We start from the raw sequence: 15,090 nt of genomic DNA on the forward strand, positions 1-15,090 counted from the left end.
ATATTAAAATTAGTAATTAAATAAGTTAATTGTATTAAAAATTAATTATTATTTGATATATTTTAGTGAAAATTTTCAACTTCATAAATTGACACGTGTCCTTAATTAGCATTTTAAAAAAATAAAAATTAAATAAATGAGACAATCATTTTTTAAATCTCACTTGTAGTTGATAAGTATCTAAGAGCTTGACCGTTAATATATCTATTCAGTCCTTTTACTATTAGGAAGTGGGCATATTGGACCCATCATAATGAATTGAAGTGCTTATGCCCTTCTGCTTTTAAGCTAATTGGTAAAACTGATAAACGGGAGTCACGGGATTCGTACTAACTTATGGTGTGGCACGTGAACATTGGGACCTAGATGGCATGTCATTTGGCAATGTCAACATGGAACCCTAAATTTAACAAGTGCAATAATTGATTTCACATTTAGCTAAAGCTATAACAGATTTATGGCGAAGATCTCTCTTTCATTTCATTAACAACGATACTCATTATAACAGGCACCAATATTTAACGAATGCAACAATTCGTCGTCGAGAATTCCATAAATTCCGATGCATTTTTATTCAAATCAACATCCTCGGTTTAAAAGTGAACAGCGAAAAGCAAAACGGAGTCCGCAAGTATGATTATATCTTCAAAAAACAAAGACAGATCATCGAACAGGATCAATTATCTCACATTTCACTGGAAGTGCCTTCTCAACAGCGACATGCAAGATTTATGACTCAACAGGCCTTTTCTTGGTGGTGTATGGGTAATACTCCTTCCCTGTGTCCAGCCTTGTAGTCTGACCTCCAGCATCAATCACCGCAGAGGTGAATGCCAGTGCTGATCCGGCAGAAATAGCTGTTGAGATGCTCCTCCCTAGGAAATACATAACACGTAATACATTTGTTGAACATTACAAGTGGCCAAAGCAGATTAAGTTTAACATAGGTCAAGAAACCCATAAAAGGGCATCGACAATCCATTTTATTCTCCTTAAAAGCACAAAAACTTATGGAGATCCACTATATGAAGTAATGCCTTTACGCAACCCTCTGCTTCGAAAGACAAACTCAGACCCCTAACTCAAGGATTTTTATCACAACATATTTCAGCTCAAAATTGTCAAGCCTTGCTCAACTCTACAGATAGTTCACTGTACAGATGTAAACAACAAAGCAAGCAACTATCGAAATGTACAAAAAAAAAAAAAAGGGGAAATGATAGGTGAAATCAGAAAGTATTAACTTTTACTATTCACAAGATGCAGAACTCCTACCACTACATGTATAACAAGTAAATATGTTTAGTAAATATCAACAAGACAAACAAAAACAAGTCAAAGCAATACTGGAATATATGAGTATAACTTTAGCACCATTCTTTAGATGGTAGAGGAGATCCTAAGAAACATCACAAGTTTTGAAATTGTGAAGAGGTAAAGTTTTCTAAGGTTAAAGTTTTCAGTGACTTAGTTTAGATGAATCATCCAAGCTATGCCAATTATCAGAAAATATTGCTGTAAGAAATAATAAAATCAGATAGAAAGTCATGAGGCGCACAAAGCATACCAGACTAGCACTCTGAATAAAATTTATACCTTTGAAACCGAGAATGGAAGCCCCAGCCACGAAACCACCAACAGCACCATTGACAAAGTCTCTCTTCATCCTATAATTCTGCAACAGTTGCTCAACACCAATATAGACTCCCCCAATTGCAGCAAATGTCATTCCATAATTTCCCATCATCTTTAGCGTTCTTACAAGCCCAGGTATGGCAACACTTCTCTCAACACGAGGCACATCATACCATGTAGCAACAACGGTTCCCCAGATAGTTCCAGCAACAAAACCAGTAGTTGCACCCTTGATTGTTTTCATTGTTGGAGTGTCATCATCCTCATAATACCGAAGCTCTGAGGGATCCACAGCCATCTTACTGCATAACAACCAATATCGAATGTGTTTAGCCAAAGAACTTTGTCTAGCATATATATTATAGGAAAAGGAAATGACACAATTAAAATACATTTGGAAAGTAACAAGGATTGGGCGTGGGCTACATAGAGGAAGGTAGTTCTCTCCATCCCATAAATCCCATCCTTTCCTGAGACTCAAGCTTGAGAATCTCAGACTTCTAAGTTCAATTTCAAATTTTAACCATTTGGTATCCTTTCTGGAACACAACAACGAGCGTATCATCTAAAGCAAATTAGAATTCAAAATGGACCTTCGATAATACCGGAAAAACAACACAAACTCAATGCATAAAATCAACATAATCATACTGTCATATGTTCATAATAATATAGAAAAGCACTTACAACTTGAAATAAAAACACTTACAAATTGAAATAAAAACACATCCATATACAAGAGTTTGAAACCGTTAAATACAGGGAAAAAGGGCAATGAACCAATCATTTTCAGTTTAATTGCACAGCTGCGAACCAACAATGCCTATGTACCAAATTAAAACATCTTTTTTATTTCGAAAATGAGAAAAAAGAATTTCTGAAATGCTAATTTACTATCGGTCAGATCCCAACGGAAAAAATTATATTAAATTGAAAAAAAAAGAGGAAACAAAGGAATTGAGAATAGATCGAATCAAGCAAACCAAAGGATTAGATTAGATTTATAAAAAGAAAACCCTAGATTATGCAGCTGACTCCAATAACTTGAAAGCGATAAGTTGTAGGAAAATAGCGGTAATTAATTAAGAAGAGAAAAAAGAAAAGGAAGAGAAAATGGAGAAAAATTACCTTTCGGAGGAAATTGGAGAAGACGAAGTGAAAGAGTGAGGGCGTTTAGCTCACAAAGGTTTTCGAGAAATTCATTTGCTTGTTGATGATGCGCTACTAAACCTGTTACCCGCCCCGCCCGGCTCTAATAAATTCGGGTCTGGATAGGTTACATTTTAATTAATATGAATTAACTTTAATATATTTTTTTGACGTATTTTAATAAATAATTAGTTTTTAACTAAAAATTCTAAATTTTTAAGTTTATCGAGTTGAATTATTACATTTATATATGTAAAAGTAATTAGATGAAAATATAATTATGATAGTATGAATTATAATTAGAGAACTACTTACTATTAAATTAGACAATATAATTACTATTAAAATTAACAAAATTAACAAAAATAAATAAATAAATATTATATGTAATTTTATTAATTACTCGAGTTCTTACTCTACTTTTAAAAGCTATATAGTATACTTGAAAATTTTAATTTAATTTGACGAGACTTATTAATTTAATGATTACATATTATTAATTACGAAAGTTTGAATCTTAAAAATAACATTATTGAAAACAACAACCTTTGACGTAAAAAATTGGGATAAGTAACCGACAAAGATTCCCTTTGGCTCACTGCTCGGCACATACGCAAGCATTTCTCCACCGGTTCTCGAGCTTACAGACTTCATCTTCTTTCTCTAACTCTGCATAAATCCACTCATTCTCTCTACTATGTTACATATAACCTGGTCTCCATTAAGAAAATTACCAAGATAGATATAAAAACAAGGTTCCTTACAGATGTTGCAGAGAGACAAATTTCTCATCTGAATAACAAGATTTTCTCAGAGAAAAAAAAAATCACTAGTTTTCTTTTTAAAATTTGTGATGACACCATGGAATATTACAAGCATGTACTGCAAACTTATCAAAATGGAATCCTTGGAACCCCAAAAAACAAATACCATGTAACAACAAGAAACATCTCAATCCATACATGATCTCACAAGCATTACTTGCACTCGACAACAGCCTCAGCAGCCCGTCGAGGCTTGTTTTTGCGTCTGCTACCGTTTTGTCGGTACCCAACCGATTTAGTTGCATCATCGGTGCTTGACTTTGTCGTAATGCCATTTCCTTTCTTGATTGAATCTATGTTTTCTTTTGCTTGCATTGATCTTTTCCTCTTCCGTCCGTTCTCCGGGACAGCCTGGTTTTTCATCTCTTTGGTAAGAACTGAAACTTTTATATCTTCACCATCTTCTTCAACCTTCTCCGCTTCATCTTCATCGATATCATCCTTCATCTGCTTTTGTGGCCTTCCTCTTCTCTTATATGCCGGTATTTTTTCATCTTCACCACTACCCGGATCTTCCAGAGATGAAACAACATTCTGCTTCTTTGCTTTTCCTCTTCCTCTTCTCATCGTAAAACAACAATTTCAAACAACTAAAGAAGGTTTCTGCAAAGATGAAACGATGGATTCAGGCCAAAATAATCCACATTAAGTAAGAAAAGATTAACCAATTAAAGATTAAGCAAAATACATATAGCAGGTCATCAGTTTATATACATACAGGCAATACTAAATAAGTGAAACACTCATGCTGTCATTCCATCATCACAACAAAAGAAATTGCTTATTTATGTGTCTGTATATATATAATATGTATGTATGTATAATGTTCACTCTCCTAAGAAACTTTGTAAAAACCCACCTAAATCAAAACAGAAACTCCTATTTGGTTCATCCAACTGCAGGTTTTGATTCCTGTTTTTTCCCTACATTTTCTAGGAATAAATCAAAGATAAAAGAGTTCATAAACACATAAATCATTGAATAGAACTATAATAAATCAAATAAAAAAGATTCAAGACAAATCAACCTTATCCCAAACTGAATTTAACCTGAAAATCTAAACAACCCCAAAGCCATACAAATCTTCAAGTTTGAGTAACCAACAAAGAATTGAGAAACCCCCAAATCAATACCAAATCCATAACTCAATGTTATTCACTTTGCAATATGAACTCATAACATCTTCAGTAGATCAATCTAAGGTTTAAGTAAAGCAAAAGTTTTTATCATTTTCTGAATTACTAAAAGATAAAAGCATCTATGACTCCTATAATTTCACCACCAAACACAGCATTAACTCCTCATAAATGATAAATCAATACGACATAAAAGAAACATTTACATACACAGCTTTTTCTCTATGAATAAGGAAAGAAGCAAGAAAAATGAAGCTGATCTTAAAACATACATCAATATTCTGCATCTTTGAAACAAAATCCCATTTTTCAGAATCTCGTTTACCAATCCAAGAAGTTACTATAACAGAAAAAAGAAAAGCTGGATTTTTTATTTCTTTCAAAGGTTGAGTGAAGCAAAGAAAGAAAGAAAGAGAGAAGTTTTTTTTTTCTTGGAAAACTATGATCTGAATGAGAAATAAAGAAAACCCAGATCAGTTAAAAGGAGAGATGAGCAAAGGCACAATGGGTTTTTAGCAGAGCTCTAATCCATGGAGTTGAGAAAGAGAAAATGTAGAGAAGGAAGAAGGGTAATAGATGAAGACAAAAAAGTGTTAAAATGATATGTATTGTATATTTCTTGGGTGTGCCTTAGAAGGGTTGTTTTCTAGTTCTAGTTCTAGTTCTAGAGTTAGAAAAAATATTTTGTAGGGTAAAAAACTAAAGTAGAAAAAAGGTTTAACTTAACAGACATTGCTTCAGTCCTCACTGTCAAAGAACAATTTGTCTACACTTTAGATCATCATCATCATCTCTCTCAACATTGACTGTGGGTTTTTCACTGACACGTGTAGGGTGATAATGGCCATTATATCAGAAGAGTAAGGGTTTATTTTGGGTAAAATTACCATGAAGGTCCTTCTTGTAGATGTCATATTTAATTTTACTAAAAATAGATAAATTAACTCCTATACATGAGATTAAAGAATGAACTGATCTTTTTTTATTAAAAATTTCATCCAATTCTACTTAGACCTAATCATGGGTCAGGCCACCTATCTCAACTCAAAAGTTCACTTGAAAAGTGAGAGAATTTGGGCAAAAATATAAACTCGAAAAATAAATTTAGATAAAAAATTAGGCTAATTTAAAAAATGGGCCAAGTCTCGAACAATTTTTTTTGGCATGGGCTTGGCACAGCCCAAATTCAACATAAAAAAATTCAGTTGTTTGTTGTTGTTTACTATTATTATGTTGTTTGTTTTGCTGCTATTTCAATATTATATTACTACTATTTTGTTGTTACTGCTTAAATATTATATCATTCTTGTTTTATTGTTAATTTTGTTCCTATTTTAGAGGTATTTGCTTATTAAGTTGTAACTATGTTAGTATTATTTAATTATAATTTTTTTATATGTACTTTCAATTTGTTGGAAAACATTTGTTTTAATATTTTTAGTCTATTTGAAGTATTATATTTTTTTAAATTCATTTTTATATAAAAATATAAAAAAATTAATATGGGAAAATTGGGCTGAGCCAAGCCGGGCCGAGCTCGAGTTTTGTATTTTTAATCTAGGTTGGACTTGGTAAAATTTTAGACCCATTTTTTAGGTCAAGCCCAAGCTTAAAAAATGGAATTGATTTTTTGCACTAGCCCGACCCATCCCATAGTTTGCTCTAATTCTACTACAAAACTAGCATGATTCACAGAATAACCAAACAATGTGACACGTGGCATGCCATATGCCGATGTATAGGGACCAATTTTTAACAATAGAAATTGATGAATTTTTAAATAGAAAAATCAATTTACTTTTAGATCTAATATACAAGGATAAATTTACCCATTTTTTTAGTAGAAAGAGTAAAATGTAATCTAACTCTTAATACAAGAGCTTCTATGATATTTTTACCCAAGCATTTTACATTTTTTATTTGTTTCTTTTCATGGTTGGCTGAAGGCTTGAAGGGGAATTTCAAAGCTAAAACTGAAACGGATAATTTTATTAAGTATCTATTGACACGAGGGTATAATCGTCATTGAGTAATAATATTGGAATATCCCAAAAGGAAATAGAAAATTACACATGGAATTATATTATATCTAAATATATAAACGATAAATGTCTGTATCTGATGAAATGGATCTGTCTTTGTAGTTGAATGGTGTTTTTCACACCATTACAAAAGATAAAAGAAGGTTTTTTTTTTTTTATAAAAGAAGGGTTTTTCTTTTCCCTTTTTCTTTTAATTTATTTAGTAATAACTTTTATTATTGGAGGATGGAAAAAAAAAAGACTTGGGTTTAGAGATTGTACGTTTTCAAGTTCCAACAATGGACAATGTTCCTTATGCAGGCACTTGGGGTGTTAATAAAATAGTTTCAAATACCAAAACAAAGCACTTAGTAATTAAAGGCAAAAAACAAAAAAACCCATGTGTTAACTAGGATATTCACCGTCTCAGATGTGGTCTGAATTCAAGTCACGCAAGTAACTTTTCTATTAGGACATAAAAATAGATAGTTGAGGCTTAATTGATTGTTCAATGAATTTACCTTGAAAATTTAATCAAATTCCAAGTATGATTATATAGAAGTAGTTGATTTAGTCATGTGTTGTTGTGAAAAAGCGAAAACAAAGAGTTAAGTCCTTTTGACAAGTTATTGTCAATTACATATTATGCCACTCCCAAGTCCCAACAAACAATTGACAAACAAAGAACTCTCATACAAATATGTAGAACCAGAAAGATAAAAATACTATGGTACACGTACATTAGATCAAAGAACAAACTGATTCTTGTATATCAGCATAAGGCACATGTAGCACACCATGTGGTACATAGTCATGCAATCTGACTTCTAGTATAGAAACCTCTATAGTACTTTTACCACCAGAACACAAAGTTGACAAATTTTCATCTTAGAGACTGAAATAAATAGTTACAGCTGGTAACAAGTTATTAGGATCATGATGGACTCACTTTGAAGTCAATGGTTATAATAAGTAATGCATATGGATGGATGTCTAAATGCTGAACCCTAAAAAAAGGAAAAGAAAGCATAAAGTAGGAACCAGAATCTAAAACTTTATTACCTGACGTAAATAAACTCTGTCCATACAGGCTAATCTGGTAGTTGAAGAAAATTGGTTCCTCTTTACTATGTATGAATGCAGGATAGGTGATGTTAAACAGCATAAAGTATCAGTGGAAAATTGCAAGAGATAACTCATAATGGTGCAATAAAATAGGTAAATAATGTATCATTTATCCATGCTAAGCTTTGCTTTTAGATCCTGCCAAACTCGAGGGCCACTAGGATGATGATTCACATATTGATTCAGGAATATTTTGTCTGAACATGCAACAATGGTGCTCAAGGCCAAGTCAGGCTCTGCTTTTTTATGATCTTTGAGCCAATTATACATTGCCATTCTAAGCCTGACCCTTTGTGTTGTATAGGAAAGAGAAGAGGGGAATGATACTAAAGACGATAAGGGGTAACCCAATTCGTTTACTAGAATATCAATCTTAGATTGGATAACAGTTTTTGATTGATTTAGGATTTGAGGGGATACGGTGACCATTTCAGACACGTCTGCCTTATCCAAACCGGCATTTACGATTGAATCAAATCTCTCTTGGAGCTCCCCTCCTCTGCCTCGAAACACCTTGAATGCTTTGTTCATCATGTTTGGGTTTTCTCCATATCCCAAGTCTAAAAGGAACTTCATCTTCAACCTTTTTGACTCTATATTCTCTCCTGAGTCTGGTAATGGCACAATTCTTAATCCAATAACCCATTTACTCAATTCTTGGGGATTCTCTTGGATGTATTTACAAAGCCTCTTTTTTCCAACATTCAAGTTACTAAGTAAACTGTTAGTTTTCTTCAACCTGCATGAATCAAGTAATACAGTGTATGAACAAACAAGTTTCGCAATCCAATCCACCTCCATCTCAATCTCGTGAAAGAACACAAAACATTTAATAAGATTTGAAACGAATTGCTGAACTTGGATTTTTGGAAACTGTAGGAACATAGAAGATATCTGATCTATTGGAAGTCCAAATTTCAACAGGAACCCGACTAGTGAAAAAGTAGCATACCCAGAACCCTCAAACAAAAGCCCTGGATGCTGGCTGATTAACCTAACTAACTCATTACCGCAGAACATCTCACTAAAGATGCTCAGAACACGAAGTATCAAACCCCAATTATATGAATCTTGATCTGACAAATGCTCCTGAACCCAAGCATTATCAAATCCCATACTCCTCAAAATCTCTAATACCTTAATGAATTTCATATCTATATCACCAATCAAAACACAAGGGCTACAAACAATAATCTTAACCATAAAAGAGTGGCTAAGCACCAGTTCTTGATAAGCTTGAAGCTTTAATGGCAAAGCACCAGATTCAAGTTGGAACACTTGAATTGCTTTCTTATATATCCGACCAATCTTATTTCGTTCAATCCCGAATTGACACAAGACCCTATAATTCTCAAAAAACAATGAATCATCACTCAAAAACATCAAATTCCGAGGAAGTAAAGGAGTATACTCCCAAGGCTTAAATCCCAAACTCTCAAAGAAAGGTTCGAATTCATTAATGGGACGATAACGTAAAAACCGCGCCATAGAGCTTCTAACATCCTTAACAATGTTAACCTTTTTCAAAAGGTTTCGTAAAAAATGAGGTGAGTTTTTGCTCATGTTCTCCGCATCCATAAACGGAATACTCCTAGTCCAATGCAAATATTCCAACAAAGCAGCTTGAGCCTCTTTCAAAGTGGCCTGAGGGATTTTGGGAGCCTCTAAAACCTCACGCTTCACTGCTACAGCTGATCCTTTTGACCTATAAAACCTAGGGTTTTGCCTTTGTGATAAGTGAAACGAACCCATTACAAAAACTGGGGGGTTGAGTTGGTTTTCAAAGAAACAAGAAGATGCCCATTTGAGAATTGCTGGTTTTCTAAGGTTTCGAAAATGGGTCATTATTAATTTGACAAAAAAATATGAATCTTTGCTAAAAATAAATAGGTAGAGAGAGCAGAAAAAGGAGGAACTTTTACAGCTTGAAGAAGAAAACAAAAAAAAAGAGGGCTTAAGTTTAGGTAATATACCTTGGATTTGGTAAGTTTTGAGAGGATATTTTGGTTTAATCTTCGTCAAGTGATACAGTGGCAGCCATGAAGCAGCTGCAGTGACCCGCTGAGGTTTTACAAATTCGGATTCCGGCAGGGGTTTTGGACGACGCGGGTTTTAGAATTAGACTTTAAGCAAGGGTAGAATGGTTATTAGTTTATGGGATAATGTAACTTTTGGCCCCTGAACTTGGCAAGTAGGTCCATATTGGCCCCTAAACTTTTTTTTATCCACTTTGACCCCTAAACTTGAAAGTTGTTATTCATTTAAGCCCATTATGTTAATGACTGTGAAAAAAAATGGGGATTATGTAACTTTTGGCCCTCAAATTTGGAAAGTAGGTCCACATTTTCCCTTAAACTTTACAACTAGGTTCACTTTGGTACCTATACTTTTTTTTGTTCACTTTGGCACTTGAATTTGACAATTAGATCCATTTTGATCCTTGAACTTGAAAAATCTAAAAGTTTGATGATGTAGCACTCTAAGATTGTGCCACGTCATCACTTAAAGAATAAAAAAAAAATAGATGATGATGTGATACAATCTCAGAGTGTCATATTCAATGTTTTAATAATCGAACCGATGGTTAAACATGTTAGACCACCAGTTCTTGATTCAACTAGTTCAATTGTTGGACCAAAAAAATAGTTTTACTTGACTTTGTAGATTTTTATGAATTTTTAATTAACTAATTAATTATTGTTGGTTCGACGGTCAAATCGACCAAACGGTTCAACCAAGAACTGGGGGTCTAACTTGTTCAACCATCGTTGTAGTTATTAAAACACTGAATATAATACTCTGAGATTGTGCCTCATCTTTATCTTAAAAATTTTATTTTTCAAACTTTGAGTGTCACATCATCAAACTTTTAGATATTTCAAGTTCACGAATTAAAATGGGTCTAGTTGTCAAGTTCAAGTATCGAAATGAACTAAAAAAAGTTGCAACTACCAAAGTGAAATTAGTCGCCAAGTTCAGGGGCCAAAGTGAACCTGCTTACCAAGTTTAGAGATCAAAAGTTACATTATCCTCTTATTTGTTACGGTCATTAATAAAATAGGTTTAAAAAGAATAACGATTTTCAAGTCTAGAGATAAAATTAGATAAAAAAAAGTTTAAAGGTCAAAAAATATATTATCCCTTAAATTATAATCTTTTTTAATTATTAGATAAATTATGCTTAAATATACTAAATTATTAATAAATTTATATTTTATTCATTAAACTTAAAATAAATTAGGTTTAAAGGTGTAAAAAGCCCTCAAATTTTTCAAAAAAAAAAGCAATTAAGCCCCTCCTTTTTTTTTATACTCAATTGAGCACTTGAACTTTCAAAATACATAAAAAAAAATCCCTCAAACTTCTTAAAAAAAAGCAATTAAACCCCTACTTTTGTTTTCACTCAATTGAGTATTTGAACTTTCAAAATGCATCAAAAAAACCCTCAAAATTTTTCAAAAAAAGCAATTAAGCCCCTGATCTTATTAAAAATTAGAAAAAAATATAATAAATAATAAATTTTATAAAAATTATTAAATTATAATAAAAATAAAAAATTAAAATTTATTAAAATTAGAATTTTTTATAAAAATCGTAAAAAGTAAAAAATTGTAAAAATCATAAAAAAATTAACGATATCTAATTTTTTCAGTTAAAGTCATCACGTGTTGCAACACAACGTGATATGTGGCTAAAACGATAAAAAAAATGAAAAATCAATAAATGTTATAGAAAAATTATAAAATGTTTCTTTTGGTACAAAAATTTTTAGAACTTTTTTACAAAATTTATATTTCTTTATATTTTGTATAATTTTATTACGACTTTATAAAATTTTATAAATTTTTTATATTTCTATATATTTTATAAATCTTTATGTTTTTTATAAAATTTTATAGTTTTACAATTTTTTTCTAATTTTTAATAAAAGTAGGGGTTTAATTGCTTTTTCAAAAAAGTTTAAAAGTCTTCTTTTTATGCATTTTGAAAGTTCAAGTACCCAAATGAGTGAAAAAAAAACATAAGTTTAATTTTAAAAGAAAAAATTTAAGAATTTTTTGCACACTTAAGTAAAAAAATTATAAAATAATGATTGAAAATTTATTTTGAGGTAGAATTTAGATTAAACCATCAAAAAAGATTTTGGGACTTATTCTTTATGGCCGGCCCAATTGTCTAGGGATACTCTTTTTTTTTCTAGGGTTTGCCTATATTTTCTTTACGCCATCGTCTTATCTCCCATGGCTTATGCAATCTGCAGTTTCGTTTTTCTTCCCTTAAGAATGCATTGAAATCAATCTCTGCTTGGGTATCGTTCGGTACCTCAAATTCTGACGAAATGGGCAAAATTGACTCAAACATGATGCAACGATGAATGCCTAATGAAATTTAAAACAGAACGTAATTTAGGGGTGAGTGTCCCGATCTCTTATCAAAATGGAGCATTCTTGCCATTATAGGTGGTATTGGAACAAAATTGGTTCCTATAGAAACGCTATTAGAATGGTGGAAACCCATCATATTTGATTAACCCTTTTTTTTTTAATTGTACACCATCCATAGGTCTATTAATTTTTAAGAGTAAATTATATTGTAAGTCACCAAAGTTATGCTTTATTTTTTCTTTTTATCATCCAATAATAAATTTTTTAAAATAATCACTTAACTATTCACATTTGTCTTTTTTTTTTTAATATCTAATTTTATTAACTTTGTGATGGAGATAAGACATGGAAGTTCTAAATTTAACTTAATAACAAGTTTAACCCTCAATATTTACATTATGTTAATTTAATTATAAATCTAATAAAAAATAAAAATATATCACATTTAAATTTGTTAAAATGTTAGAAAAATTATTTATTTTAATATTCTTAATTTAAAAATATCATTTAAATAAATAAAATTAATTTTAGTACGAATCATACATGTGAGATTTAAACAAACACTACACCAAAATAGGTTTTTAGCGGCGTTTTTTTAGGCCTTTAGCGGCGCTTTTTAACGCCACTAAAGATATTTGCGGCGCTTCTTCAAGCGCCGGAAAAAATGCCGCTAATGAAAACGTCGCAAATGTTTGCAGCGTTTACAAACAAAAACGCCGTTAAAGACCATGTTCTTTAGCGGCGCTTAGAAAAAAACGCCGCTAAAGATCATGTTCTTTAGCGGCGCTTAGAAAAAACGCCGCTAAAGAACATGATCTTTAGCGGCGCTTAGAAAAAAACGCCGCTAAAGAACATGTTCTTTAGCGGCGTTTGTAAAAAAATGCCACTAAAGACCATGTTCTTTAGCGGCGCTTAGGAAAAAACGCCGCTAAAGAACATGTTCTTTAGCGGCGCTTAATGGAAAACGCCGCTAAAGATCATGTTCTTTAGCGGCGTTTTTTTTCTAATCGCCGCTAAAGAACATGTTCTTTAGTGGCATTTTTTACAAACGCCGCAAAAGAACATGTTCTTTAGTGGCGCTTTTATACAAAAACGCCACTATTTTTGGGATTTTTTATTATTAAATTTTTCATTTTTTCTGCCCTCCTGTAGCAAAATTTCAAAAGCAACATTTCAAAAGCAACCAATAGCAATAAATTTATATAATATTTCAACATAAGGGAATAAAATAATATTAATATCAATAAATAAAAGTGAATTCATATTGTTTTTGCAAAAAATGTTAAATGTTAAATGTTAAAATGATAAAAATATTTATGTCATACACTATGAAGGTGGAAGTTGCGACTTAAACATCTTCATCATAATCTGAAGCTGCTGCTGAAGTTCGTCGTACTTTTTGCTCTGCTCTGCTTCTCTTGCTGCAGCCTCCGCTTCCCTCGCTGCAGTCGCTGCTTCCCTCGCTTCCGCCTCTGCTTTAAGTTGTAGCTGGAGTTCTTCATATTTCCTTTGAACCTCAATTGTAGTCGCTTGCATCTGAGCCATTTGGTCTTTTAACCTCTGAACTTCAGCTTGAGCCTGACTCCCCGAAGCCATGTATTGGTGGGAGCTGGATCCAAAATATTGGGTTGGGCTAACAAAAGATCCTTGAAATCGAACCCGACCATACCTTTCAGGACCCAAAACTTCAGTAATAATCCGATTATCAATATCTTCAAGATGAACCGAACTATCACTAGAAGCAATTGCTTCGTACTCCGCCTTTTTATCATTTAGTTTTTCCTAATAAATATATCACATAGTTAGGAACACAATATTATATATTGAAAAACATATGCAACATAACAATAGTCGCATTAACTGCAATGAATTAAACCATTAGAAAATAAACACTATAAATAACTAAAATAAGTCAAATCGTATTAAGTAAACGTACCATTATTTCAGCAGCTTCAGGAGTCATGGGAGATCCATCTTTCTTCCTATGTGTAATTTCAAAAAGTTGAAGGCGTCCAACTTTTTGACCGGACGACCGTTCCTACAATATAGTAGTATAAATATTATTTAATAGAAAGTTATACATATTCGACAATATTAAAAAATTTAAAAATACCTCCGCCTCAGCTACACATGCGAAACTTCTCGACCCGGCTGTGTGGGTGAATTTTTGTTTCTGCCTGCTGCTTATTCCAACTTGTTCACGATCCTACGTTATGAAATTTTTTAGTACGTAAATAGAAAATACTATAAACCAAAATAATTACAATAGTTTAGAAGGACGTCAGACCTCGCCTTTATTCGAATGCCAAAATCTAACCGCATCTTCCCATTGGTACCTCAACATACCCGGCGGGACATTTTGCAATTTCTCATCGAGGGTTGTTTTTGTCTTATAATAATTTTTCTTCAAAGTACTTTTGTTGTCTCTCCATCTTTTTCCCAATGCCTTCTTTACATAAGCATCCGAGACCTCTAAAGCAAACCTCGCCTGCAAAAAACAAAAAACACAAGTTAATAAAGTAAATATAAATGAAACTATTTCCCAAGCATTATAGATGACATTAACATTTTGTTACCTTAATATTATCGAGGGCTTGGTTTTTGTTGCTATCGGGCATTTGATGCCATGACTCGTAGTTTATAGGTAACATATTCGGATTTCGTGCTAAAATGCCCATGTATCCAGCTAAAAGTCGAGCTTCTGATCCAACAGGCTGACCAAAACTGTTTCGTCCAACTTTGACACGCTCGACTGAATCTAACTCGTACAACTCTCTAAGTAGCGTACGTCCTCGACCTCTGCGCGTCCCACCAT

General features: G+C 32.5%; 3 protein-coding genes across 5 annotated transcripts; all 3 read right to left on the reverse strand.

Moving 5' to 3' along the window:
• Positions 1-548: 548 nt before the first annotated feature.
• LOC107922528 (outer envelope pore protein 16-3, chloroplastic/mitochondrial) lies at positions 549-2,914 on the reverse strand. Its single transcript, XM_016852610.2, has 3 exons — positions 2,764-2,914; positions 1,597-1,937; positions 549-875 (listed from the first exon to the last, which is right to left on the reverse strand). The coding sequence occupies exons 2-3, from the start codon at positions 1,931-1,933 to the stop codon at positions 730-732; spliced, it is 483 nt and encodes a 160-aa protein (XP_016708099.1). The 5' UTR covers positions 1,934-1,937; positions 2,764-2,914; the 3' UTR covers positions 549-729.
• Positions 2,915-3,505: 591 nt separating this feature from the next.
• Positions 3,506-5,485, reverse strand: LOC107922634 (uncharacterized). 3 transcript variants are annotated; one of them, XM_041113955.1, is made up of 3 exons: positions 5,017-5,425; positions 4,468-4,540; positions 3,506-4,211 (listed from the first exon to the last, which is right to left on the reverse strand). In XM_041113955.1, exon 3 carries the CDS (start codon positions 4,173-4,175, stop codon positions 3,762-3,764), a length of 414 nt encoding a protein of 137 aa, XP_040969889.1. In that variant the 5' UTR covers positions 4,176-4,211; positions 4,468-4,540; positions 5,017-5,425; the 3' UTR covers positions 3,506-3,761. The 3 variants fall into 3 exon arrangements, with proteins under 3 accessions (XP_040969889.1, XP_040969891.1, XP_016708245.1); XM_041113957.1 differs by lacking the exon at positions 5,017-5,425 and adding an exon at positions 4,636-4,955; XM_016852756.2 differs by lacking the exon at positions 4,468-4,540 and having other exon boundaries at positions 5,017-5,485.
• A 2,314-nt stretch (positions 5,486-7,799) lies between these two features.
• Positions 7,800-9,991, reverse strand: LOC107921261 (transcription termination factor MTEF18, mitochondrial). Its single transcript, XM_016851136.2, has one exon. It carries the CDS (start codon positions 9,733-9,735, stop codon positions 7,996-7,998), a length of 1,740 nt encoding a protein of 579 aa, XP_016706625.2. The 5' UTR covers positions 9,736-9,991; the 3' UTR covers positions 7,800-7,995.
• Between the last annotated feature and the right edge of the window lie 5,099 nt (positions 9,992-15,090).

Source organism: Gossypium hirsutum, chromosome A01 (assembly GCF_007990345.1).
Source record: "Gossypium hirsutum isolate 1008001.06 chromosome A01, Gossypium_hirsutum_v2.1, whole genome shotgun sequence".
Taxonomy (NCBI): Eukaryota; Viridiplantae; Streptophyta; class Magnoliopsida; order Malvales; family Malvaceae; genus Gossypium; species Gossypium hirsutum.